This window comes from Festucalex cinctus, chromosome 1 (genome assembly GCF_051991245.1).
Source record: "Festucalex cinctus isolate MCC-2025b chromosome 1, RoL_Fcin_1.0, whole genome shotgun sequence".
Classification (NCBI taxonomy): Eukaryota; Metazoa; Chordata; class Actinopteri; order Syngnathiformes; family Syngnathidae; genus Festucalex; species Festucalex cinctus.
In genome coordinates this window covers 54,899,931-54,927,273 of record NC_135411.1, presented here as the reverse complement: position 1 = coordinate 54,927,273, position 27,343 = coordinate 54,899,931, and the positions used below count along the sequence as shown (strand labels likewise).

The window sequence follows — 27,343 nt, the reverse complement described above, 5'->3', positions numbered from 1 at the left end:
CATGCTAGCTGGTAGCTGTTCTGAGGCTGTACCCGCCCCGCTGCAATATGATTGGCTACAGCGTCGCTGGAAGGATATGACGCATTGCCATGACACGCCCCGTAACCATGGACGCGCTCTGTAACCATGGACGCCGCCATATTGGATTAGCGCTCAGGAAGGGGGGGGGGGGGGGGGGGGGGGTTAACTTGTGTGAAAGCTACCGAACGGAACGCAGACGGGCCGAACCGAAACTGTTGAACCGATCGGCTTTAACGGTTTTCAAATCCCAGTTTCGGTTCGGCCCGTAAGACTAAACAGCTGTGAACTGCAGTTGACAGGCGCAGAGGTCAAGTGTCCATTTATCCACCACATTTGGAAATACTATTTTCTTGAAGATATTGCAATTAAATAAAGCAACCTGGAGAATTTCTGGAGAAAAAAATGTAACTTATTTATGATGCTTGTTGAAAGTCATCATTTGTCACGTTTTTGTCATCATTTTGTGGTATCCATCCACCATTTCCAGTACCTGGTCCAAAAGGATGCTTTTCGATATTGCAAAAACATTGGGAATGGAAGGGGGACTCATAAAATTATTTAAAAAAAAACAAAACAAAACAATTTTTCCAAGTAGCCTGCTAACGAATAAATGCTTGGCACAGTCGGAAGTGAAATCCGTGATCATTGGTATACGAGTGACGTTCGCATATTGCACCAAGTCCACTTGTGAGAGTATTGTGTCGATCATTGTTGGTTAACAGGATTACATAAAAACGATAACCAATTTCCTCCAAACATGTTGCCTGCTAAGTGAGAAACTAATTTAGTTTGGTAGTTTTTTTTGTTTTTTTTTGTTTTTTTTCAAAAGTGTCTATCAAACTGGTAGCCTTTTGCATTGATCAGTACTCAAGAAGTAGCTCTCAGCTTCAAAAAGGCTGGTGACCCCTGAACTTAACCAACACCTTAATACTTGTCCACAACACCTGACAACAATTCTCATTCACAGATTGTTGCAATCATAAGTAACTAGGAGACCTGGAAAATAAATGAAGTGAGGCTCCACAAGATGGCGAGGTTAGCGTCAAGTTCATCAAAAGAGGTGAGGACTAGTGTTGTGTCGGTCACGACCGACTCGTTCTTTAGAACAAATCTTTTCAGTGAACGTGAGTGAACGGGTCACTTCTTGAAGTGATTAGTTCTCTTCTCTGTTCATTTGAGAGCAGCCACGCTCATGCCGTCAGTCTTCGCGAACGACCAATCAGAAGCTAGCGTCAACGATTCGGTGAACGAATCTTTTAAACGGTTCTTTTAAATGAACTGATTCTAGTGATTCAGTTCACCTAAAAGAACTGTAATGCCCATCACTAGTGCGGACAGTCACAGACTGGGATAGAATCCTTGATCTTCAGTTTGCCAATCAACGCCTTACAACTTTCATTTTCACCACACCTGACAGCAATGCTTAAATGCAGATTGTTTCTTGCAATAACTGAGAAATGGCTTCTAGACCTGGAAGATAAATGGAGTGTGGCTCCACGAAGGGACAAACAGATTTATGTTTTACGAAAGCAACGACTCACCACTTTGCGTGAATACACCTAAATGTTGTAGTCCGTATCTGTTTGCTGCCTGGAACCAGCGTCCAACAAACTTTACATACCTAAACTACACACAAACGGCATCAAAATACTAAGTCTCTTCTTCAAGGGCCTGTGGGGGATTTTGGAGTTGAACCAGCAGAAAATGTTGCACCTTCTTCTTCTTCTTCTGAAGATTTTGTCACTGATGTCTGCCAGTTTGTCTATGTGCATATGTATGAAACGACCTGCGACATGTGAATCACTGTGTGTGTGAGTCTGCTTGCGTGTGCGTGCGTGTGTGCGCGAACGCTTCCTGCTGAGCCTGCTGATTGTTTCTGCTCGTGGCTGATAAACGGAGGCCCTCCCTGCTGTCTAATCCCTCGTGCCAAAACAACACACAAAACAAGGTCTGATAACACACACAGAATTTTTATATTTACAAGAAGTCACAGTGCAAGTTGTGGACTGTTAGGAAGCAGAAAGACAAACAAGTGTGCTTCCCTGAGGCAAGGAAGTTCAGCTATTGCATGTTAAATGTTGATTTGTTCTCATTGTCCCATGGCAAATGCAAGTAAAAGAAAATGTTTCCATACCGTGGAGTTAAAGCGCAGGTGGCAAATATTGCAGGAGATGATCTGCTTCTTCTTGAGGGGCTGCGGGACGCCAAAGGTGTGATTGATCACCGCCTTCTGCACGGGGTCCATCTGAAAGAGAATAATCAGTTAAACAATCTATATAAGAACTTGGACGACTTACGACTTATTAATGCTACAAAGCCTCTGTCATCATGCCCGTATGTACAGTAACAGGAGAGACATCTGAAGTCTGGCCTGAAATGACTGCAGAACTTTCAAACATTTTGCTAGGAATCCAAACTGTGAAGTTCAAGTTTGCATATCCAAAGGGACAGTCAGGATTCAGATCGTCAGTTAATGTTCCGACCGCTACTGTCAGAAATATAGTGTAGGTAAGCTCTCGTGTGAAATCATGATATGGATTTCAAAATTCCCAAAACACATTGATGACGAAATAGCATTTAGATGATGTTTAGTCAACAAGACCAACATCTTTCCACCTGAAAACCACAACAGTTAGTATGACGACTGAAAAGTCTCACATGAAATCATGATCTGGATTACAAAAGCCTAAAATACGCCTCACCACTACAACGTCCTACAACCTGTCCTTAGCAGATTTGCTGAGGTCTTGCGTGAAATCCTAATGAAAATGCCAGGTTGATTTTCCAGCCGCACTCCGCTTATTCGAGGGCGCGGATGGTGTTCAGACCTGTCAGCTTTGGTTTACAAGACCAACAACTGACCACTGGTCCACCGGGTATACTAGCATAAAGTGAGATTTGCTGAGGTCTCACGTGATATCATAATGTGGATTGACAAAAAAATAGTCAAATTTCAAAACACAATAAGCTCAGGTTTTCTCATCTAAATACACAAAGTGGATTTGGACCCATGAGTTTCAGTTTACAAGACAGATCCCAAATTGAACAACACTCGTTATAGTTGCAGGAGATATCGGCTGAGGTCTCATATGAAATCATGATAACAATGCCAAGCGTTGGATTCCAAATAACACATGTTCAGGTGACAAACAATGACACATGCGCCTCAGTTTACTGTACTTGGCTGCAACATCTATTAGCAACTGTGAGATTTGCTATAGTCTCGTGTGAAATCATGAGGTGGATTGAAAATTAGACGGTGGACAAGAGGGTCGCCTCCCTCCGCCTTCGGGTGGTTGACACGCCTCTACAACATCGCGTGGACATCGGGGACAGTGGCTCTGGATTGGCAGACCGGGGTGGTGGTCCCCCTTTTCAAGAAGGGGGACCGGAGGGTGTGTTCCAACTACAGAGGGATCACACTCCTCAGCCTCCCTGGTAAAGTCTATTCGGGGGTGCTGGAGAGGAGGGTCTGTCGGGAAGCCGAATCTTGGATTCAGGAGGAGCAGTGTGGTTTTCATTCTGGCCGTGGAACAGTGGACCAGCTCTACACCCTCAGCAGGATCCTCGAGGGTGCGTGGGAGTTCACTCAACTAGTCCACACGTGTTTTGTGGATTTGGAGAAGGCGTTCGACCGTGTCCCTCAGGAGTCCTGTTGGGGGTGCTTCGGGAGTACGGCGCACCCTGATATGGGCTGTTCGGTCCCTGTACAACCGTTGCCAGAGTTTGGTCCGCATTGCCGGCAGTAAGTCGGATTCGTTTCCAGTGAGGGTTGGACTCCGCCAAGGTTGCCCTTTGTCACCGATTCTGTTCAGAACTTTTATGGACAGAATTTCTAGGCGCAGCCGAGGTGTTGAGGGGTTCCGGTTTGGTGGCCTCAGCATTGCATCTCTGCCTTTTGCAGATGATGTGGTGCTGTTGGCTTCATCAAGCCGTGATCTCCAACTCTCACTGGAGCGGTTCGCAGCCGAGTGTGAAGCGGTTGGGATGAAGATCAGCACCTCCAAATCCGAGACCATGGTCCTTAGTCGGAAAAGGGTGGCGCGTCATCTCCGGGTCGGGGATGAGATCCTGCCCCAAGTGGAGGAGTTCATGGATGGATGGATGGATGGATGGATGGATGGATGGATGGATGGATGGATGGATGGAATGAAAATTCCATAAATCTGTTGAATTTCAAACCATATTTGTTGGTATGACAGGGTTCAGAGATTCAGACCCTTGATATTGGTTTACAAGGCCCGGACCCTGAGCAGATTGAGCACCTTCTGTTTGAAGGAGAGGTTAACATGTCTTGTGTAAAATCTTGACGTGGATAGAAAAAAAAATAAATAAATCTGATAATCTTGAGTTTACAAGACCAACATGCAAAAGCTTCTGTTATGGCATGGCTCAGTGGTTGAGTGGTCATCTCTCATCTGTGAGGTTGTGGGTTCATTCCTCACCCCAGGTGACCATGTCAAAGTGTCCTTGAGTAAGACACGGAACCCTGATTGTCCCTGAAGTGGGCATGGCAGTGCCTTGCATGGCAGTAGCCGACCACTGGTGTGTGAATGTGAGGCTTAAAATTGTGTTTTGGGCACCATATGGTGTAATTAAAGAGCTATATAAAAAGCAGTCAATTTACCACCAATTCTTATTTTACGTGGGTGAGCGAGCATCTCGGCGAGGGACGGCGACTTGGCAGCCGGCGTGAATCCCAGCTAGCAACTCCAAAAGACTGAGTGAACTGGATTTAGCTGGAGCCGCTAACAAGAGCGGCTAACTGGAGTTAGTCGGAGCCATAGGCTAGAGTGGCTAACAACAGTGGCTAGCGGGAGAAGCTAGTAAAAAAAAAAAAAAAAGCTCGTAAAAGCTTGTGAGAGGAAAGAAGAAGGTGACAGGCGTCAGGAGTCTGAATCACACCTAGGAGGAACTACATTTGCTGTGACTATCGCGTGACCGGTAGCGAGACTGGGAAAATCTAACATGGCGGCGCTCTGCTGCTAAAATAGAATTAGCTTTATATTTCTAATTAAACCCGAATTTAATGATTAGATAAATTCGATTTTTTTCTTTTCTAAGAAAGATCGGAAATATTATCCAGTGTGGACGACCTCGAACGTTTTATTGACGATCATTTTTATAGCTGCGCGATGGATGAGCCTGCGGCTAGTCGGGATAATCCTTCGAAAAAAAAAAGGAAAAATGACTCGTCAACAGACACGGACGATTTAGCAACCGCCGACGTATCGGTGAGTATGCTGGATTCCATAAATAAAAAACTTGACGTCCTCTGTCTTATCCGCGAGGACGTCAAAGAATTAAAGGCAAGTTTGGAATTCGTTAGCCAACAGGTAAGCGATCTCCAATGCGATAACTCCGAGCTACGCTCCTCTCTCGTCGCTGTCACAGCCGAGTTGGAGACGATTAAAAAGGAAAATAAAATGCTAAAGGAAACGGTCTTAGATGTTCAATCCCGTAGTATGCGGGAAAATCTAATATTCTCAGGTATATCCGAAAATTCTCCAGATAATCCAGAGGGTGAGATAAAAAAATTCATGACATCATCGCTAAAGATCCCACAGGAGACGGTAAATAATATCTCTTTTCACCGTGTACACAGGCTCGGAGCTCGTAAGGGCAATAAGCCCCGTCCTATTATTGCTAAGTTCGAACATTTTAAACATAAAGAATTGGTAAAAAGTAAAGGACGGGAGCTCAAAGGGACATCTTTCGGGATGAATGATCAATTCCCAAGAGAGATAAACGAGCGGCGAAAAGTACTGTTTCCTATAATGAAACAAAATAGACAGGAGGGTAAACGGACTTCGATGGTCGTTGATAAATTATATATCGACGGCCAGCTATTCCGAAACCCAACCTCGACCCCTTGGCTGTTCTAACTGACAATTGGTAGAGCTGAGCATTGTGTGATTATTTGACGTATGTATATGTATATGTATGTGTATGTATATGTGTATATATGTATATATATGTATATGTATATGTATGTATATGTATATGTATGGATAATGGGTTACGAAATAGAATATGAATTTATATTATGCATAGGCTATATAGTAATAATAATAATAATAATAATAATAATAATAATAATAATATAGAAATATATTCTTAAAAAAAATAAATTAATAATAATAATAATAATCTCGCTTAGGTCACCATTTACTGGTGTATTGTTATGTTGAATCCCCCACAGATTTCCTTCACACTCACTTCCCCCCACGTTTCTTCACTATTATACTTATCTACTTGCTATCTCTCTCTTTATATAAATTATATAAATTGCCTAATTACTCTTTTGCTATCCTACAATATGTTAATATTAATAAGCAGCTTATATAGATGTATACATAAGACTGAGTCTATATTGCTTGTATGCAGAAATTAGTTCTGGTCTCCTGGAATGTGTGTGGCGCTCGCTCCCAGGCAAAAAGAATAAAAATTTTAGACCATCTCTCAAAATTTAAGGCAGATATTTGTCTCCTACAAGAAACCCACTTACAAAAATCAGAAGAAAAATTATTTATAGATAAAAATTTTAGTCAAGTTTACTCTGCCTCCTATAATAGTAGACAAAGAGGTGTCTCTATACTTATACATAAGAATTTATTCTTTACTCTAAATAATATAGTAACAGATTTAGAGGGCCGATATATTATTATCCAGGTAACTATATTTAATAAAGTATATACAATTGGTAATTTATATGCCCCAAATAATGATGACCCTGATTTTTTCCATGAATTTTTCTCTCGGTTACTCGATTTAGCAACAAATTCTACTATTATTATTGGAGGTGATTTTAACACGGTCTTGAACCCGTTAATAGATCGTTCTAATAATACGATATATACAAGGCGATTACGATCCGCTAAAGTAATAGATGAATATATGGAGGATTCTGGCCTCAGCGATGGCTGGAGACTTCAAAACCCAACTAAGAAGGAATTTACTTTCTTCTCTGCTGTGCACCGATCATTCTCAAGAATTGATTTTTTCCTTACAAATAATTCTATTGTTGATAAAACTGCTATAAAAATACATTCTATAATTATAAGTGATCATGCACCAGTCTCCCTCACTCTACAAATTGACTCTACCTTTAAACCTCCCCCGATATGGCGTTTTAACATCTCATTACTGAAAGACGTAGAGTTTGATAAAATTATTAGAAGGGAGTGGGCAGATTTTTTGGAAATAAATGACTCTCCAAATATATCTCCATCTCTTCTCTGGGAAGCAGGGAAAGCGGTAATTAGAGGGAAAATTATATCATATTCAACTTATAAAAAGAAACAGGATCAAAAATTAGAAAAATACCTGGAAGATAAAATTAAACAACTAACGGATGAATATGTATTAAACCCAAATAATCAAATATGGATAGAACTACAGAATATAAAAATACAGTTAGATAACATGTTATCTAAAAAGACAGAGTTTATAATACAACAGTTGAGATATAATAATTTTGAACATAATAATAAATCAGGTAAATTCCTGGCAAATCAACTTCAACGGAATCGGGAAAAATCTCTTATAACGGCTATTAAAGATATAAATGGTGAATGCACACAATCACCAGAAGAAATTAACCATATTTTTTATAACTATTATCGAAATCTATACACAGAAATTAATAGACCTAACCCTGAATATATTGAGGAATTCCTAAACAGCTTAAATATACCTCAGTTATCTATTGAACATAAAGATATTCTCGATACCCCGCTTACTATAGATGAGTTGTATCGTGCTTTAGACAGTATGCCTAATGGCAGAGCACCTGGTCCAGACGGCTTTCCGGCTATATTTTTTAAACATTTCTGGTTAATGTTTGCTCCATTATTTCTAAGAGTAGTAACTGAAATTAAAAGTAAAGGTGATATACGTCAAGATATGAATATAGCAGCAATTAAACTTTTATTAAAGCCAGAAAAAGACCCCACACTCCCGTCAAGTTACCGACCGATATCACTAATTAATACCGATATTAAAATTATCGCTAAGGCCTTGGCATCTCGATTAGAGACGGTAATCTCGACAATTATTCATAGTGATCAAACAGGTTTTATTAAAGGTCGTCATTCTACTAATAATATTAGGAGACTCTTTAACTTGATTAGTATGTCACAGCGGTATGATAAAAAGGCAGTTGTTATTTCGCTGGATGCAGAAAAAGCATTCGATAAAGTTAACTGGTCCTTCCTCTTTGCTGTCTTAAATAAATTCGGCTTCGGGGAGTCATTCATTCAATGGGTCTCAATATTATATGATTCTCCTAAAGCTACAGTTACTACTAATGGGATTACATCACAGAGTTTTACTTTACAAAGGGGAACAAGACAAGGGTGCCCAATGTCTCCTTTATTATTTGCTATATTTATTGAGCCGCTTGCATTAGCTATACGTCAGGATAGACGGATCCAAGGAATCCACTCCGGGACAATAGAACATAAAATTAATCTATATGCCGATGATATATTACTCTATTTAGAAGAACCTGCTATCTCGCTAGGGGAAGCATTTAAATTAATAACTAAATTCTCTCACTTATCAGATTACTCTATTAACTGGACAAAATCAACATTATTACCTATTACAGAAAATTCATGGAATCCTACAAGTCAGGATCCACACTACTCCTTTCCTACAGGTAATTTAAAATACTTAGGTGTTAAAATTTCACCTAAGTTAACTGAATTAACTTCTTTAAATTTTTCACCATTATTGGATAGTATCCGTAGTGACCTGGAGCGCTGGAATAATCTTCCGATCTCTTTAATAGGACGGATAGCTACTATAAAAATGAAAGTTTTACCAAAGATTAATTATTTATTTTCAATGATTCCATTTAAACCTACGTCTAACTGGTTCCAATCGCTGGACTCTGCTATCATAAAATTCTATTGGAATAAAAAAAAAGCCAAAATTAGTCTATCTACTCTTCAGGAAAGTAAATCTAAAGGAGGTTTAGAGGCACCAAACTTTATGTACTATTATTTAGCTAATCAACTACAATATCTTGTGCTATGGACACAACCCAACAGAGATACTAACTGTTGGTTGGAATTGGAGCAGAAGGATTGTAATAATCTTAGACTGTCAGATTTACTCTTTATTACAAAATCAATAAGACGACATAATTGTTTTAAAAACCCAATGATAGCCGCCACCCTGACTGCCTGGTGGAAGGCATTAGAAATTACAAACTCCCAATTGGCGCCCTGTGGGCTCTCTCCCATTTGGCATAACCCCGACTTTCAACTTAATAATCAGTCGTTCCATTTAAGCCTATGGGAGCAGAAAGGAATTACACACCTTCATCATCTTTTCTCAGATAATAAGTTTATATCGTATACAAACTTGGTCCAGAAATATGAAATAAAAAAGGGAAATTTCTTACATTATCTGCAAGTTAAAAATATGGTTAAGAAACAAATCCCAACACTTCAGGATACGCTCCAACTGCCTGTCTTAGCTAAAGATATTATAAAGCTTTCTCCAACAACAATAAAGAAAATATCAAAAATATATAAGTTATTTTTATACACAAATAAAACATATTTACCGACTTTAAAATGGGAAAAAGACTTGTCTATAGTTCCGGAACCAGACTTTTGGACCCAAATCTGTGAAAATGTATTTAAAATGACCAAACAGACAAATTTGCAACTTATCCAATATAAGATACTTCATAGAACATATATTACACAATATATGATGAAAAAAATGGGACTCTCTGACTCCGACATTTGTCTCCAGTGCTCACAAAACACTGCCGATACTTATCTTCATGCTTTATGGTCATGTACTCCAGTGCTGCATTTCTGGACTAAAATCTTGGGAAAGCTCGCTGATATATTAAACTGTAGGCTTCCTTTATCTCCAAGATTGTGTTTACTAGGTGACTTAACAATAACTGAGCTACCATGTAAACAATCTCAATCTATATTTATAGCCCTTACTATTGCTAAAAAAATAATCCTTGTCAATTGGAAAAATAAACAATCTCTAAATATCGACCACTGGTTAAACTTACTAATAAATTATATCTCAATGGAAAAAATCTCTGCCTTAAATAAAAATCAAGTATCAAGATTTAAACAAATATGGTCTATGTACATAGAATATTTTAATCTCAATTTGGCAACTTAATCCTGCCAAGATTCTGCCTGTTAACGAGAGCCACCACATCGTTACAACTTCTGTTTTCGCTGCTCCTGTATTTGGTATTTTGTATCTGATTGTTTTTATTTTTATATAGTCAGGAACCTAGTTGCTGCTAGTGGGCTCGAGCATACCACACTATACGACACTATACTCAATAACTCCTTAAGATCTATTTCTAGTGGGCACTAAGCATCAACACTTGGTGTTACTGCATGCTAATTAGTCAATTTTCTTGACGCCGTCCCCTGTGGTCGGGCGGGGGTGGTTCTGCCCCCCCCCCGTTGTCTGCTCGGTGGCGGTTGCGTCTTGGCCGCTCCCTGGGCCCCCTGTGGGGTGCGGTGTTGGGGTGCTTCCCCTGGTGCCCGGGGCGGTGCCGTCCCGGCGCGGTCCGCTGCTCCGTGCCCGGCGGCGCGGTTCGGGGTGGGTGGGCCTCCGGTGTGCCCCGTGGTTCCCTTTCCCCTCCCCCTTCCTCCCCCCCGTCGCCTCTCCCTCCTCGCCTCCTCCCGCCCATCCTCCTCTGCCTCCCGGTCCCTTTTCCCTTGTCGCCCTCCCTCCTCCTCTCCCCCCCCGCCTCCTGCCCTGCAGCCGCCCTTTCGCCTTCTTGTCGTCTTCTCCCCGCTTCCCCCGCCCCCCCCCCCCCCCCTTCCCTGTCTGCCCTGCGGCCCCTCCCCCTCCCTCTCCCTGGGCCTGGGGCTCCGGGGGCCGGGCGAGGGTTTGGGGCCTGCCCCACTCCGGTATAACTCCTGGCGCCCCGGGCGGGCTCCGGTGGCCGGTGGGCTGTCCGGTAGCCCTGCTGCGCTGGCTGTCCGCCCATTGTGGTGCCGGGTGGATGAGGTGGGGGGCGGCAGGGGGTGGGGGTGCTGGGGGGCGGGCGTGCCACCTACACCCGCCGGGTTGGGTGAGGCCCCGCTGGTCGCTCCTCTTACTCACTTCACTAGCTTGCACTATACACTTTGTAAATATACACATAGGGCACACAACACATTTCTTGGTGGGGTGGGGAAGGGTGGAAACACCGTCTTCACCCTTCAACTCCCCTCCAATTTTAATGCACCTCACGTCCAAGGGGAGGGGTGAGTTGGGGCGGGGAGCCATCAGAGGGGATGGACTGCAGTGCCTGGCAGCGCTGTGGTCCCCCCCATTTGTGTCCCTGCCCCACCACTTTGTCCCTCCATTCCCTTTTTTAATGCACCACACATATACATATTCATTTTTTTGGGGGGGATACGGGTGTGTCGGAGTAGGGGAAATTTTTTCCCTCTGCTCCGACTCACCTGCTCCCAATTTTAATGCACCACACGCACACACTTGTATATACACTGGGTGGGGCCACATTCACGGTGTAAGGGTAGAGCTCGCCAGTCGGCGAGCTGGCGGACTCAGTAACAGGGTTAGGTGTCACTAGTACTCTGGCGTGACGACCGGGACCTCTCCCCACCGGGCTCGGTGTTCTGGTGTTCCGCCTTCTCCCCTGGTGCTTCCTCCTCTGCTTCCCCCCTCCCGCCGCTGTGCAAATCTCGCGCGGCTGGAGGTGGGGTGGGCACATCTTCCCTCTCTGCGCTGCTGCCCGGTGCCGGTTTCCGGGGGGGGGTGGGGGGTTCTCGCGGGGGGCCGGGTTCGCGGGGGGGGGGGGTGGCGGCCGTCGGGGGGGGGCGGCTTGTTTGGGGGGGGGTGGAGGTATGGGTGGGTGGGGGGTTGGGTGCTGGGGGTCGGGGTGTGTTCGGGGGTTTGGGGGTCGGGGGTGGTGGGGCCTGGGTCGTGGTGGATGGCGGGTTTGGGTGGGGTGCGGGGGGGTCGTGGGGGGATGGGGGCTGGGGACCGGTGGGGCGCTGTGGGGGCCCGCTGGGCCTCGTTCTGCGGCCTTGGGTCGGGGGTGTGGGCCGGGGCTGGGGCGGGGGTGTTCCGGGTGTCTGGGTCGGCTCGCCGACCGGTGTCCGCTCGGGTGGCTTGGGGGTGGCCTTGGTGCTGCCGCGGCCTGGGGATTCCGGGGGGGGGGGGGGGGGGTGCTCGCTTTGCTGGACCGCGGTTGACGGCTTCTTTCTTTGGTGGTGGTCCTTATGCATGCCAGATCCGTCGCACCAGCATCTACTGAAACTCAACAGAAGTACCCTCTCCCTCCCACAGCCCCTTGAATCAGTTGGTGCTGGTGTCTGTGGTTCTCACTTTGCTTTATCTATCCTTCCCTCCTTCCTCTCTTTAGTTTTTCCTCTGGTCACTTGAGATCTTAATTTATTAGAAGTATGAGGTTTCTGGGGTTGGCATAAGACTCCGGTTTTGTAACCACGCAGGAGGGGTCTTGTTGGTGCTGGACTTCACTTTGATGGATTGGATGTACTGGCTTCTATTGATCTCACTCTGCCTTATCGATCCTTCCCTCCTTCCTCTCTTTAGTTTTTCCTCTGGGCTCTTGAGATCTCGCTAAATTTGCTGGAATTTAGAGGCTTCCGGGGTTGGCGTAAGACTTTGATTTTGTAATCATGGGGAAGGCAGGAAGTGTTTGGTCGGTGCTGGATGTCACTTTGATTTACCTTTCTTTTCTCTTTATTTCTTTTTTTTTCTGACCTTTTCTCTGGTCTCCTGACCATTTAAATCTCACGACTCTGGCAAGATTCTGAAGTACCTGGTTAAGGCGAAGGGTAATGGGATATTTATAAGGTTTTAGGTGAATGAATGAGTATAAATTTATACGTATTTGCACGCACGCACACGCACGCACGCAAACGCACGCAAACGCACACACGCAAACGCACGCACTCACGCAAACGCACGCAAACGCACGCACACATACACACAAAAAAAAAAAAAAAAAAAAAAAAAAAAAAAAAAAAAAAAAGAGCAATGATGACAAGACGTTGAATCGGTAAGACTACCGAATGAACAATTCTGAGCTCTTCAAAAAAAAAAAAAAAAAAAAAAAAAGGAGTCTGAATCACAGTACTCGGGGGCTCGCACCTCATTTTAGTTGTGTATCAAATATTTGTTCCAATTGAAACATCATCAGTCTGTTTTGCTATAGCCCACAAAAAAACCCCACTAGAATTTGCACTATATTTGAAAATATGACTATAAAAACAGAATTAATCAGAATGTGAAAAAAATAAACTGGTCCGAGGATTTGTATTTTTTCATGACTGTCCCCTCACGGTGAAAGTGACTTTCTTCATCCACATCTGACGTTCAAAAGCTCAGGCAGCTTGTGGGTCCATATTTGTTTTAGGAATGTTCCCATTGTGTGTCCGCAGACATCCTGAGACGACTCCGTTCTCAATGCCTCTTTTGTCTTCTCCATCCCACCAAAGACAAACCTCCGTGCCCTGCCCAGCCTGCTCCGGGATGAGGTCTCAGAAGGGAGGAATGATAGGAAGGGTGTTTAGCTATAAAGACAGGTCCATCTATCTCCCTGCCGTTCCTCTCTTGCTCCCCGTTACGAACCTCCAGGACAACATGTTCCTCATCACGGAAGAGAAAAGCAGCTGATTGATGCCACAGCTGTGCCACCACAGAGATTCATCATCTCCTCCGGGGACTGAGATGACACCCGCTTTGGTGCTATTTGCACAGTTTGGTTTTGATAAAGTTGGAGTTGCCCTTCAGCTCAGTCAACGGGAGCGATATTTGCATACAAGGGATTCACTTCATTTGTATATTGAAAACAAATGAAAAATTTCAAGATAAATTGAAGTGAAGAATACAACAAATTTTGTACTATTGGAAGGAGGACAATTGGATCTTTGCTTTGTTTCTTCTTTCTGTAGCTAACATTCGATGATTGAAACGTGAATACAAATACGATTACATAAGTGAAACTCACCCTAACCCTTCAGTATGTAATTTGCTAATGTGGCTACTGACTTTAAATAAACCATGCACAAAAACACAAGCGTATGAAATGTCCTATTTTACAAATACCTCATAGAAATTCTGCAAATCTGGGCAATTGCTTGAAAGGTTTTTAGGCTAACCAAACATGACACCATCAAAACAGAACCTCTGAAATTTTGGCCTTATGCACTTTCCTCAAAGACATGGTCAGGAATGACTTCAGTTTCTAAAACTGACTTCCTTACCAAGTGCTTATTGCTATTCATGTAGCAGTACCGCAACACAAAATATATCTTCTCCAACTGATACAACATCAAAAGCTGGCTAGAATTTCAAAGGCTAACCTTTCTTTCGGCATCTGTGAATTCTCTTGCTTTTGGTAACCAAAACAGCAGAAAATATTCAATAACTGGATGAAATCAAACACAATCAACTTTGGGTTCATTTGTCCAAAGCCACAGACGGTGGTGAACATGTGTTCTTTTAGACTTACACTGTGCCGCTTGTTTAGCGTGCCAGACAATGACATTTTTCTACTACTTTGTGTTTGAGACAATTTGGGTCTTCCAACATAGCACCTCTGACATTGAACACACGAGGCCATCGTGTTTTCCACGGCGCCTTTCTTACGCCAGATGCGTCCGATTCTGCGTAACGCCACGTGGGCGATGCCAGGGAGCAGAAAGCTCTGGAAGGTGTGGGCGGCGGCCAACAAAACAATGGAGCTGGACACTTTTCACACATGCATTTCTGTAGCTCATCCACACACGCACTCGCACGCACGCACACACACCGTGTAGTCAGCCTTGCTTTCTGTGGCTGTGAGGGTGTAAAGTGGTTTATGTTTCATTTAGCTGCAGATGGACGCTCAGAGAGTGATGGCGGAGAACAAACACACACACACAAACATACACAGGCCACACCTGGACACTACGCCAACTTTAAACTGAATTATTCATAGCCGGAGCACTCAGAGAGTGCGGACCTCCACCAAGGCTTTGTCACCTGTGAAATTGTTCAGTCAGTGTGAACCATCTTGGAGCTTACTGGCTAAAATGAGGTCAAGCCCCCAAAAACATTCATGCAAAAAGAACAATTTTTTTGGGTGAGTATGTCCTTGTGAGAGGACATATTGACAAAATAAATACAGCATTGGAAAGCACTCACAAAGCCCTTTTAATTTGACGTGGGAGTCGATTGGATTTGTCGTCCATTGAATCTTGACCTGGTCAATAGTGACGTTTCACACTGAAAATCACCCGATCAGACTTTTATATCAGGCGGACATTTAACACATTTTCAAGCAAAAAAAAAAAAAAAAGTGTTTATGTGCTCCAACACAATAAATAGTGTTGGACAGCACTTGACAGTGACTTTAATTTGATGTATGAGACAATAAGTTTGTCGCCCCCAAAAACACATCAGGCTTACACGGACCTATTCCTGGATGAATGGAAAGTAAATGGCAATAAAAGGAGTTGTGAGGTGCCACTCACCGTGTTGAAGTTGGGGAAGAGGCTGAGCGGCGAGGAGCCGTTGAGCCGGAACGGCAGCAGGTGCTTGAGGTCCAGCTGGGGCTGCAGCGGCCGTCCCGCCACGGGCAGCGAGGCCAGAAGTGGACCGCCCTGTCCCGACGTTCCTGGACAACAAAGACATAACCGGATGATGATGATGATGATGATGGTGATGATGAAACGTAAAAAAAAAAACAAAAAAAAAAAACAAATACAATCAATCAGTACATCAAGAAGCATATTTTTGAGTATTCAAAAAGTGGGAAAAAATCCCAGAGCACTAAGAGGGAAGTCTACCCTAAAAATGTCTTTATATTAATATGTTGTATGCGCCCCAACTTCTCTAAACACATTCATTCCGATTAGTATTGCCTTTGTGGAATATGAATAAAGCAGCAAAATCCACCTGTTTTATCCATTTGGCCACTTGCTGTTGACTGAAAATGACATCACAGTTACTCAGGGGCGCAGGTAACGACCAGTCATGGCTCACATGTATTCTGAGTTTGGTCATGTGCCATTCGCAAGCTTAACCGAGATTGGTGGTTACTTGAGCCCTGAGCTAGTCGCAAACTGGCCACCCTTGTGATGGATAAAAACAGGTGGATTTTGCTGCTTAACTCATATTCCACAAATGCAATATTAATCCGAATGTGATGTTTAGACTCATGGCGCTGTTTAGAACATATTACTGTAAAGAATTGTTTTTTTAAGTTAACTTCCCCTTGAACTCTTTTACCGCCAAAAACGGTTAATGACGTATCTAAAATCACGATGACTGCCGCCATAAACGTTAATTGACATTTACGTTTTTTGTTGTTGTTGTTTTTTTTCCAATGGGCTGTGGAACGTCTTGTCCTATCTCTTTTCAGTGGGCTCATGTATAGCAAATTACAATGTAACATGACTAATATGATGAAATAGAATGTTTTCAAGGATGATGTGAATGATCAAAGCCTTCGTCACATTCAATCTAATTCAAGTGTCACTTAACAAAAAATATTAGTTCCAAAGTCACTGTTGTGCAGAAAACGTATAATTTCACAAAAAGCTTGTTTTCGCCTTATCTTTTCAATTTTTGCTCAACGTCACTCAAATTACCTATTTTCAAATGGTGATTATTAAGAACAGAATAAGGTAGAAACATACTTTTTTTTCTAATAAAAGAATGGAATGCGATCTTCCATGTGGTACCCACCATGTTTCTGTAGTAAAAGCACAAAATATTCTGTTTGCCTTGAATATGAGTTAAAATGATCAAAGTCTGAGTTGTTTTTTGGATAACGTTTAGCAGTCAAAGAGTTAAGTATACAGAGTGACTGAAGCAATGCCTGCACTGAAAAAAAATGACCATAAGCAAACATGAGGGGGAAAGAATGAAATAAGGGATATATTCATGAATTTAATCAAAATTACTTGTCAAGAGAATTTGATTTGGCCATTTGATAAACAAGCAAATAATAAAGAAATCTCAATATGTTAATATTTAAAGGGAGAAAAATGCTTGACGCAAGTGAAATACTCTTGCACAAAAACTGCCTGATGGGAAGAAATATCTTGGCAGACAAATAACAAGTCCATTTTGGCTTGATTTAAGATAGTTCATCTTGGTCCAATTTCTTTTTTTTTTTTTTTCAGTGTTTACAGCTCTGCTGCACCTCCAGCTGATGTCCAAAACACAGTGGCTTAGGTGGGAGCGCACCCCCCATCGACCTTCATGTACATACACACAAACGTATCATTTCATTACAGACGGCAAGCAGCGAGGAGGTGCGTAGCTGGGCGGAAAGGGGAGGGGGATATCGGATTTCAAATGGAGCTGGGATGAAGAGATTTCTAATTTTCCGCTTGGTTGCGTTTCAGTGCGCCGGTGCGCTGCGGCGGCGCGCAGGCATTTACACGAGCGGCAGGATCAATCATCGGTGTCAGCCCCGGGTCAAAGGAAAAGGGGGTTTGCATCTCTAGGTGATAACTTACAGCACAGACAAAAAAAAAGCAATCAGTGACCTCACAATAAGAGGCGAAGGTGTGACAAAGTGCACCATTACAGGAAAGGTGGGGGGAAAAAAAAACAAAAAAAACTGACTTCATTTTTAAGAAGTTGCGCTTACAGATGATGTTTGAAAGAAACCTCCATTTACACAGATGCAGAAAATAAAACGCTCTTGACACTTGCACTTGATAACAATATGATGGCAATGTTCCCTAACCTTTACTGAGCCAAGGCATATATTTTACATGAGAAAAATCTCAGGGCACACAAATAAACAACATTTTATTGCATGCTTTTTACGAGCGTCTGCTCGCGGGTGCGTCTTGAACACACCCCAGACACCGATAAAGTTTCCTGAATTGAATTTAAGGTGAACGTGTTCACGGCCACAATAACTCAATGAAACGATGACATGTTGTTGACATGAATGCTTTTTATATATTATATATGAGTATAAATGGAAGGCACGTTGAAGGAAAAAAATGAGCCGTGGAAGAAATCTTTAGTGATATATGGAAACATTCCACACGACAAAGGTCAATAAATTCAAAAATCTATCACTGTTTTAATTTTTGTTATTATTCTCAATATTTTCAACATTGCTTAGATCTTAGCAGCTTCCTCAGGGGTTCTTGTGGATTGGCAGACATGATGGAAGTCCCGACTGGAGCGTGTCAGACAGCCTACAAAACTGTCTGCCAAGATCAGAGCAAAAATATTCAATTTCACAGTCATAAATGCTAGGAAACACCTGTTTGTTTTATTCTTGTAGTCAGGCAGAGCAGAAAAAATGAGCTTGGACAATGAGCCGCATGCAATTTCACCAAGTCTTAAGCTATTGTGATCTCATCACATTCTGAACATATTTGCCACATCAAGCAATCAGACTGAGTCAAAGAAGTTTACAAAGTCGGCTACTTGTACAATATATACAAAATCAAATTTATTTGGCAGAACGAATAGTCAACAGCGTTGGATGTAGCAATAATGAATAATAAAGACTAAAGGCCTTATTTTCATGTCTTAGTGCAAAGTACAGTTTAACTGTGTGCATGGGTGGTCGGGAACAGTTAGAAATAGACATTTCCACCGTTGTGGGAGTAAACAAACCAACTTGCCGTTACAATACTTTTGGAGATGACTGCATCAGTTGAGCCCAGAATCTATCTGACTGCGCCTAGATCAATTCCACCAAATAACGTTACACCACCTGTGCCACAACTTAGACCTGATTTCATCTGTTCTAAAGTCTAGTCTACAATCTGTCAGCTGCCCTAAATCCGTGTAATACTTGTAGAAACCACCCCTTGGTTTCCAAACTAGATGTGCCCAATCACAAAAATGAAAATATGCCAGTTTTTACACCCAAGCGCACTTACTACTGTCTATAATAATAGGACCCAGTGCATGTGGATGGTTGTATGTGAATAAATAGATACAATATATAGAGAGGTGAGTTGTATGCAGCAACAAATGAATGATAATATCCATATGCTGTACGTGGATGTGAATTTGTATACAGAAGTGGATGAAAAGAGCAGCAAAACTAGTCAGTAGCACTGTATGTAAAAAAATATAGGGATCATAAATATTACAAATATGCAAATGAATGTGAATGCCAAACATGTTGTGGTTATAAGTGAATACGAACATCAGCAAGATTTGGTCAGCAGCGTATGTAGCAATACACGAATGAGAACACAAACTATGAAGAAAACGCAGCATGAGTAGTCAGCATTGTTATGTATATTATGATTATTATTATGTGTCTACTACTGTGCACTTGGATACAAATATGGCACCTCTTGGAGAATCTGCCTGATGGTTTTTATAGAGTGCTGCACCCAGCAGCTCTTTTGTGGACTTGCAGGGAAGACAGTTATCAGCCGATAAAGCTCAGCGACTCCCCAGGCAGCTTATTAAATCAGCACCTGATGCGCGCATGCGTGTGTGTGTTTGTGTGTCACTAGAAGGGTAGGACACACGGCAAATAGTTGCCCAAAGGAAAGTTTCCAATCATTCTGTGTGTGCGTGTTGGCTTATTGCAGCCCGCAGCCATGGACAACCTCCTTCTATCACAACGCAACATCGTCGCTTCATTCCACGCCGTGTTTGTGTTGGTCCAAGTCAACCCCAGTCCAGGCCTCAAAGCAAAATGTCCGACTTCTTCTTCTTCTTCTTGGTCACTGGTGAGTCACTGCATTTGGTTACACAACAGCCAACGTCACGCTGCATCTGTTGGATTTGTATGTACGTATGTGTGTGTGAGATTCATTTTCATACATACAATGGGACAAAATCATGGATTCCAATGAGGGATAAAGAAAATGAATTGATTACTGATTGTGGAAAGAGTTTTGTCAATGTGTGAGAAAATTATACCAGGAGAAAATGATGACACCTTGAGAAAACAACATTATGAGAACCAGACATCATGAGTAGGGATGTAACGATATCCAAACATCACGATACGAGGTGTAGATTTTAAACACAGAAGGGCCAAAACATCCCTCATGAGAATTAAACTGCACTAAAATTAAACTGCCATTTGCGGCCCGCCGGCCATTTTTCAGTGGCCCGCGACATATGCTAAAAAATGGCATTTGACTCAGTTCAAATAAAATAAACAAAACAAAAATGTTTGGAGAATGATCAAAGTAAGAAGGGAGGGTATCAATGCCATTAAAGGTTATTTCAGTTAATTAAAACTAATGAAAAAAATAAAACTAAAATTCAAAAAACAATATTGTTACCGAAATAAAATAAAAATGAAAATGCTTTTTAAAAAACAAAAACGAACTAACTACATTTTATGTTTACAAAACTAACTAAAACTAACTATAATTATAGCAAACATGCCCTTCGTTTTAGTCTTTGGTAATTAATTTCATGCATGAGCCTTTGGGGGTGATTTTAAATGCGATTTTTAGTAGATTTATTTTGATATAAACCAGAATAATGACGTGTGAAATATATGTCACACAGAAGTGACATCATCTAGCAGCAGCCAATAGAAAAGCACCTTCAGATAACGCCCTTGATGTTTTTTGAAATATTGCGCACAAGTAATACACGTTTAAAAAATAATAATAATATTAATACTGAAACTAAAACTAAGCATTTTTTTAAAGAACTAAACTAATACAAATTAACAGAACCACCCTGAAAACTAATAAAAACTAACTAAAATGAAAAAATCCAAAACTATAATAACCCTACTGCCATATTACAAACAAATGGGTTTATATAATATACTGTAGCATTTATCTAAATATGCAAAAGCACAAATAAATTATTTGTGCAATTTTTAGGACGAAACACAATTTCTCTTCATAACATGATGTGGCCCTTGCGTCCTTCTGATTTTCTGTATGTGGCCCTCAAATGAAAAAGTTTGGACACCCCTGCCATAACATCTGCATGAATGCATGTACAGTACTTTGAGTAAGAACAGACATTGTGTGTTTTCTTGAGGCGCTTGCAGAAGTTTTAGTCTTGTAATCAAGTAACACCTAAAAGCTGGAACATAATAAACACGTCCACACAGCACCATGAAAAAGCTCCTCGAGAAAGAGCAACAATGACGGCCGCTAAAGTGCACACTGGACAAAAGCATGGGTGCTTTTTGTCCTGCACGTCCAAGCCCAAATAACTAACGCTTTGTTTAGCTGTCGACATTAACAAAAAATGAGAGCTGCTCTTTGTTCATCTGACAAACTGTCCAAGTGAATCGCGAAAAATGACGCGAACATTTCATTTGACTGCGAGGGAGCCGCAAAGTGACTGTTAGCGGCAAACGATGGCGCACGCGGAGGCGTCGGGTCACCCTGGGAGCCGTTTTCGATGGACGACATTAGCCTCGCCGTCACTTTTAATTACAGACAGACGCTTTCCGCCCCCATTCTCTGCTCTCATAATAAGCGACGGACCTCAAGGTTGGATGTGAGCGCGCTGATAACGAGGCAGGAAGCTCACGCTGATAGCTGATACGATGAGAGTTACATGTGCAGGTGTGTGTGTGCTCATCATGCATGCACAGTTACCGTTTGCGTTGGCGCTATAGAAGTATTTACAAGTGTTTGTGTGCTGAGTACATGCAGTGCTAGGGGAACTGGGACAGCCCCGCTGGATACAAAATCGAATCTCAGCAAGGTTTGTAATCAGGTTGAGAGATTCTGGTGCTGGAAAGGGCCAAAGTTCTTCCACTACTAAATTTATATATCGATTACTTCATGGTACATGGTGTCATGGAGTTGGACTTAATGGTCTCATTCCCTTTGGTCTCACATGTTCTCAAAAAGTCCAACACTCTTGGTGTCACAATGTCATTGTATGTTCTCATGACTGCCATTTCATATTGATGTCTTGTCCTGTTTCAAGGTTTCATCATTTCCTAATAATTTCATGTTATCATGGTGTCTGTTCTCATAATGTCATGACCTCATGATGACATGTTTTCGTGATGTCATGGTCACAAGGTTCATGTTCGCATATCTGATGGTTTCCCTGTGTGATGTTCTCATGATCTCATGGTGTCATTATATCTTAGATGACTTCACTTGACCTTACATTGTCATGTTTTCATCATGTCGTGGTCTCATGATGTCATGGTATCATGGTATGATGACATGTTGCCATTTTCTCATGGTCTCAAGGTGTCATTTTCTCATAATCTCCTGGTGTCATGTTGTCATTCGTTGGGTTTCAGGATCCAACTGTGTCATATTCTTGTGGTTTTGCATTGTTTTTTTCAAGGTGTCATGTTCTCATGGTTTCACGTTGTCATAGTGTCATGTAATCTTAGTACAGGGTTTTTCCTATGTACAAAATTCAGAGGCGGCCAGCTCCACCCAATGCTTGCCACCTCCTGCCTAACAGACTGATATCGCTCAACACAGCGCTCCAGCTGCGTTGATTGAGCTTGGCAGCAACGTGTTTTAACTGCAGATGCAGTATTGCACCATTATGGAGGCGCTAGATCAACAGCAGTGCACCGAAAAGACCTGAAGCAACAGCTATTGAAGAAACAGCTGGTATCGGTATTGGTAGTCGCCCATAGTCAGGATGGTACCACCTCTGCCTCAATTTCAGCCAGGAAAACCCCTGTTACCCGGGATTTACACCGGTTGCGTGTGCGGTGCGGCTGCGGTCGACCGCGCGCGATCATGTGGCATTAAAAACGACGACAAACACACAGAAAGTCTGTGCTCAAAAGAGAAGCAGAAAGAGAGGTGGACTTTTACTATTTTTGTGGCTTTCCACTGCCAATATAAACCTCTTCTCGTCCACATTCGTTGGTGTCTAAACCGTGAATGAGCACCTTGCACGTTAACTCCAGGCCCGTCTACGCCCACATCACGTTTTGCTAGCATGCTTGCGAAATAGGAGCTGGCGAGTGTTTTATCTTGAAAGGTAACCGGAAATTTATTTTGAAACTGCGTCGGTCTTCCTGTCCCTCTCAATGTGTTTTGTGCTAGCTTGCCATTTGCCGGAGGCCGACCGATGCGGCATCCGGCAAAAATAGAAAATAGGTCTATCCTTGCGGAAGGGCTGCGGCACGCCGCAGCTGAGCTGCAGTCGACATGCAACGCACACGCAAGCGGTGTAAATCGCACCATTCAAAAGAATGGAATCTAATTGCTTGCGTTGCCGGAACGCACCGCCGCCGCACCGCAGCCGCATCCGGTGTAAATCCCGGGTTAGCCTCTCATCGAGATGTTCTCATGTTGCCATGGTCTCAAAGTTGCATTTTCTCACGATCTCATGCTCTCATATTGTCATGTTCTCAAAATGTTCGGTCCTCATTATGTCATATTTGTATGATGTAACATTTCCATAAATCATATTCTCACTGAATCACTTCTCATAACGATTGAATGAGGTCACAATCGTCTGAGTGTGCATGTGGTTTTCCATCATGGTGTGTGATAATGTTTACTTTGGGGTGCTGTGGTTGGCGCGGTAACAGAATCTACTTGTACGGCGTGGGGTCGATATAAATAATGAGTTTTGTCAGGCGAGCAGCGATTCGCCACCGAAGCCAACCTGAGCGCGAGTGCTCGGCCCATCTGTCAAGCTGAGACAATAAGCTCCGAGCCATCCGCAAACAAATTGCTCCGCTTCCCCGCCGTGAAGCCCCGCCAGGCGACTTGGCTGCAGGCGCTAAACTCCCGATGTAACACGGGGAAACAAACCAGACAGGACATTCCACTACAACAATGGGCAGCTAGTGATTGTGAAAGTGAAGGAACTTCTGCTTCCACCATTGAGCCGGAGGCCTGATGTCTACATCCAGACAGATACTTCTAATCTACTCCTCACTACAAAGAGTCTCAGTCCACAAAAGGAAAACATTCAAACGATGTCAAGGACAAGACAAAGCAACACCAGAACCAAATGTTAACCAATCAAAAGGCAGAAGAATGACATTTTGGGGGGAAAAGATTCAATAGCAACAGAAGTTCAATAGCAACGATGGGGATCTATATGTATGGACCGATCATAAAGTTATTCAATTCATTTTAATTTGACTTTATTTATAGAAAACTTTAACAACAGCAGCTGTAACAAAATGATGGACATAGGATCAAATCTAAAACAAACCACAATAAATACAATCATCATCATCATCATAATCAATAATAATAATCATAATAATAATGTTGAAAATATGATATAACATAAAATAATAAAAGAATAAAATTGATGTAGAGTATAAATAAAAAAAATGAATCATTAAAGATTAAATGTGTAATTACTTTTAAATTATTGCATTACAATGACAGTTAATTAAATAAAATGAATTTAAATAATATATTATTTAAATTAATATAAATGTTCATTAGAAAGTATTGTAAATTAAACAAAGGTTAAATAAAGTACAATTAATAAATCCATCCATCCATCCATCCATCCATCCATCCATCCATCCATCCATCCATCCATCCATCCATCCATCCATCCATCCAGCCATCCATTTTCTTAACCGCTTATTCCTCACAAGGGTCGCGGGGGGGTTGCTGGAGCCTATCCCAGCTGGCCTTTGGGCAGTAGGCGGCGTACACCCTGGACTGGTAGCCAGGTAATTAATTAAACAGCATTAAATGAAAAAAATAAAAATGTAATAATCAAATACATAAAAATGTATTTTAAATTATGTTAAACAATTTTATAAGACAATAAATGATACTATATTATCTACATTCTAACTATTAAAGTCAGCTCAAAATAAATGACATTGAACAAGGAAGTGACATGAAAAAAAGTTTGCTAACATTGAAGACCCGTGTTGCAATCTCAAGTGATGTTGGATAAATACCCATTTTATCATTATTAGGGGTGTGCTCAAAATATCGAAATATCTATTGTTGTGGGCCTCTTTACAATACATATACGATTCGATACGTTGTCAGAATTGATATTGCACATTCATTCATAAATTATCGCTGAAAGCTGCGCTGTGCTGTGGAGGTGCGCACACATTTCGCCCAGGCACGGTGCTGATGGTAAACCGTAAGCACTGAAAACATGAGAAGAAGATAACATTTTTGCCATCCAGCATAATAAAATAACATTTAGGTTTAAATATGACTAAAAATGTATGTTAAGTAATATAAAAATGTTGGGACACGTATCGCCTTAAAGCCATATATACACGTGGATTGCGATACGTAGGCTATCATATCCTGACCCCTCTATCGTGATACGCATTGTATCGTGAGGTTGTTGGCAATACCCAGCCCTAATCATGATCCAAATATAAGTGTGAATCCAAAGTATCTCTCCAATTGGATAAAAACATCACACGCAATGGGGATAATGGAGCAAACTGGCATGACAGCCTTCATCGAGAAGCGCTAATAATTGGGTGGGATGAGGACAATTGTGACAATCGCTTCAAAGCGTCTGTTTAAATTAAGCTCCGCATCATCTTCATTAGCATTAGCGGCGACACCAAACAATCTTCATCTCATCTGAAGTTGTACTACACAAAATATTTCATTGGTGAGATTGACAGGAGCTCCGATGAGTCTCATTTCCTCTGCAAATTGAGTTATTTGCGGAAGCGGCGGTGTCAGGGCGGCGTGGATGTCGGCCGAGCGAGCATTGACTGGTCTCATTTGAAGTGGTCAGCTTCTCAAGCTTATTTTTATCATTCATTTACAACTGGATCCACTGATGTATTTAAATGAAACAGTCTGGTGTGTTCAAGGCTAAATTAAACAACTAATCCCGATGAAAACAGAAAAACAATAAACGCATGTAGCATTTTTTTTCCTCTTTTACATTGCACAGCATGGAGATATGCACTTACATGAGAATTAAACGAGTGGCAATAAAAGCCCTGCCGTTGTCAAAAGCTTGTACAGTGTAATGCATAAATTAGCCTTCTTTCTGTCAGGGCTAACACCTGGGGAAACGAGACATTGGAATGAGAAACTAAAATAAAAAAAACACTAAAATAATGAGAATAATATTTGGTTTGATGCTGAAAAACAATTAGCCGTTTGCTGCTTTCCCCCCAACATTTCCATCACTTGCGGCCTCGGGTGTAGTGACGAGCTAATTCATTCCGACAAATGCCGTAATTGCCTCAAATCAGCTTCCTCGCCGCGGTTAGAAGAGTCTACATTAATCTGGAGGAGAACATCTGGGGGACTTCGCATACACCTCCCGGAGTTGCGCCTCGCGGGTTCTATTTTGATTTTCAATCGCGAGCGGCGTATGCCGCACCAACAAAGGCGACACAAAGTGAATGTCAGGAGACGTGTGATGTTTGAAAGTAGGGTGGCCTTTATTTAAAAAAAAAACGAGGGAGGAGGGATTCAAAACCAAGTAATATTAGCAGTGTAATACAGAGATGTCTTGATGTAAAACTGTAAATTGTTCAAAAAACTTGCATCTCAAATCACCTTTCCACATTAAAATCAATAGAAATGCCAATAATTTGTTCCAGCCTCCCTCCAACAACATAGTTTTGCGTTTTAATGTGGAAAATACTGTAGTATTACTCCATAATGTTATAACTTATATGCTCTAAATTTCAATTGAATTAATGTGCCAAATTGCATTACTTGAATGGCCATTGCGCTGTTCTTTCGGATATGCCCACCTTAGTCACCGGGGGGCAGTGTAAGTATGGCACTAATATTAGCTAATCTTTGCAGAAAATAAAAAATATATACCTACGAGTACTTTTATCTTGTCCGTCTAAATCTGTTGCTGCGACATTTGTGTTCATCCCATTACAGAAAGGTTTATAGTACAGTACTGCAACATGGATGCTGTTTGGCGTTAGCATTATGCTATTGGACTGAAAGGCTGTTTAAAATACATGTATGTAGAAGTGGCTACTCCTTCTCAGGTGTCGCCACAGTCAGTCATTTGCATGATTTTTTTTTACAGTTTCCGCGGTAGAGCTTTCTTTAAATACAAGGTGTGATTCTCTCTGTTTGACACCTTCAACTGGGTGGGGCTTTAAAAAACTGGAAGCCTGTTTTTGTGGTGGTGTAGGACAGGAAGTGCTGGCTGGTCAGGAAGCGCACATCGGGAAGTCTTCGCCTCAATCTGTATATTTTCCACATCGCAGCAACAGGGAAAAGCGCTGGTTTTGACGGGCAGTGTGGAAGAGGCTTTCTCGTTCTCCTTCCCACACACTCGCGGGCACTCATCACAGAGGTCGCTTACCTGTCGCCTGCTGTAAACAGGAAATGAATAATTCACGTGGCAGCAGCATCCTGAGGATCTTCATCGCCAGCTAATGAGAAGTCAGCCACCGAGAGTCTTAACGTCCTTGAGCTTGCGGAGGTCTGTT

General features: G+C 42.1%; 1 protein-coding gene across 3 annotated transcripts in view; it reads right to left on the bottom strand.

Annotated features, from left to right (window-relative positions):
* Nucleotides 1–27,343, bottom strand: part of znf385c (zinc finger protein 385C) — a 165,288-nt gene that overhangs the window by 28,492 nt on the left and 109,453 nt on the right. For all 3 annotated transcript variants that reach the window (XM_077494978.1, XM_077494974.1, XM_077494988.1), the window contains 2 exons: nucleotides 15,519–15,661; nucleotides 2,156–2,266 (listed from right to left, as the gene is read on the bottom strand). In XM_077494978.1, the coding sequence (XP_077351104.1) occupies nucleotides 2,156–2,266; nucleotides 15,519–15,661 (254 nt within the window). The remainder of the gene's footprint in view (nucleotides 1–2,155; nucleotides 2,267–15,518; nucleotides 15,662–27,343) is intronic.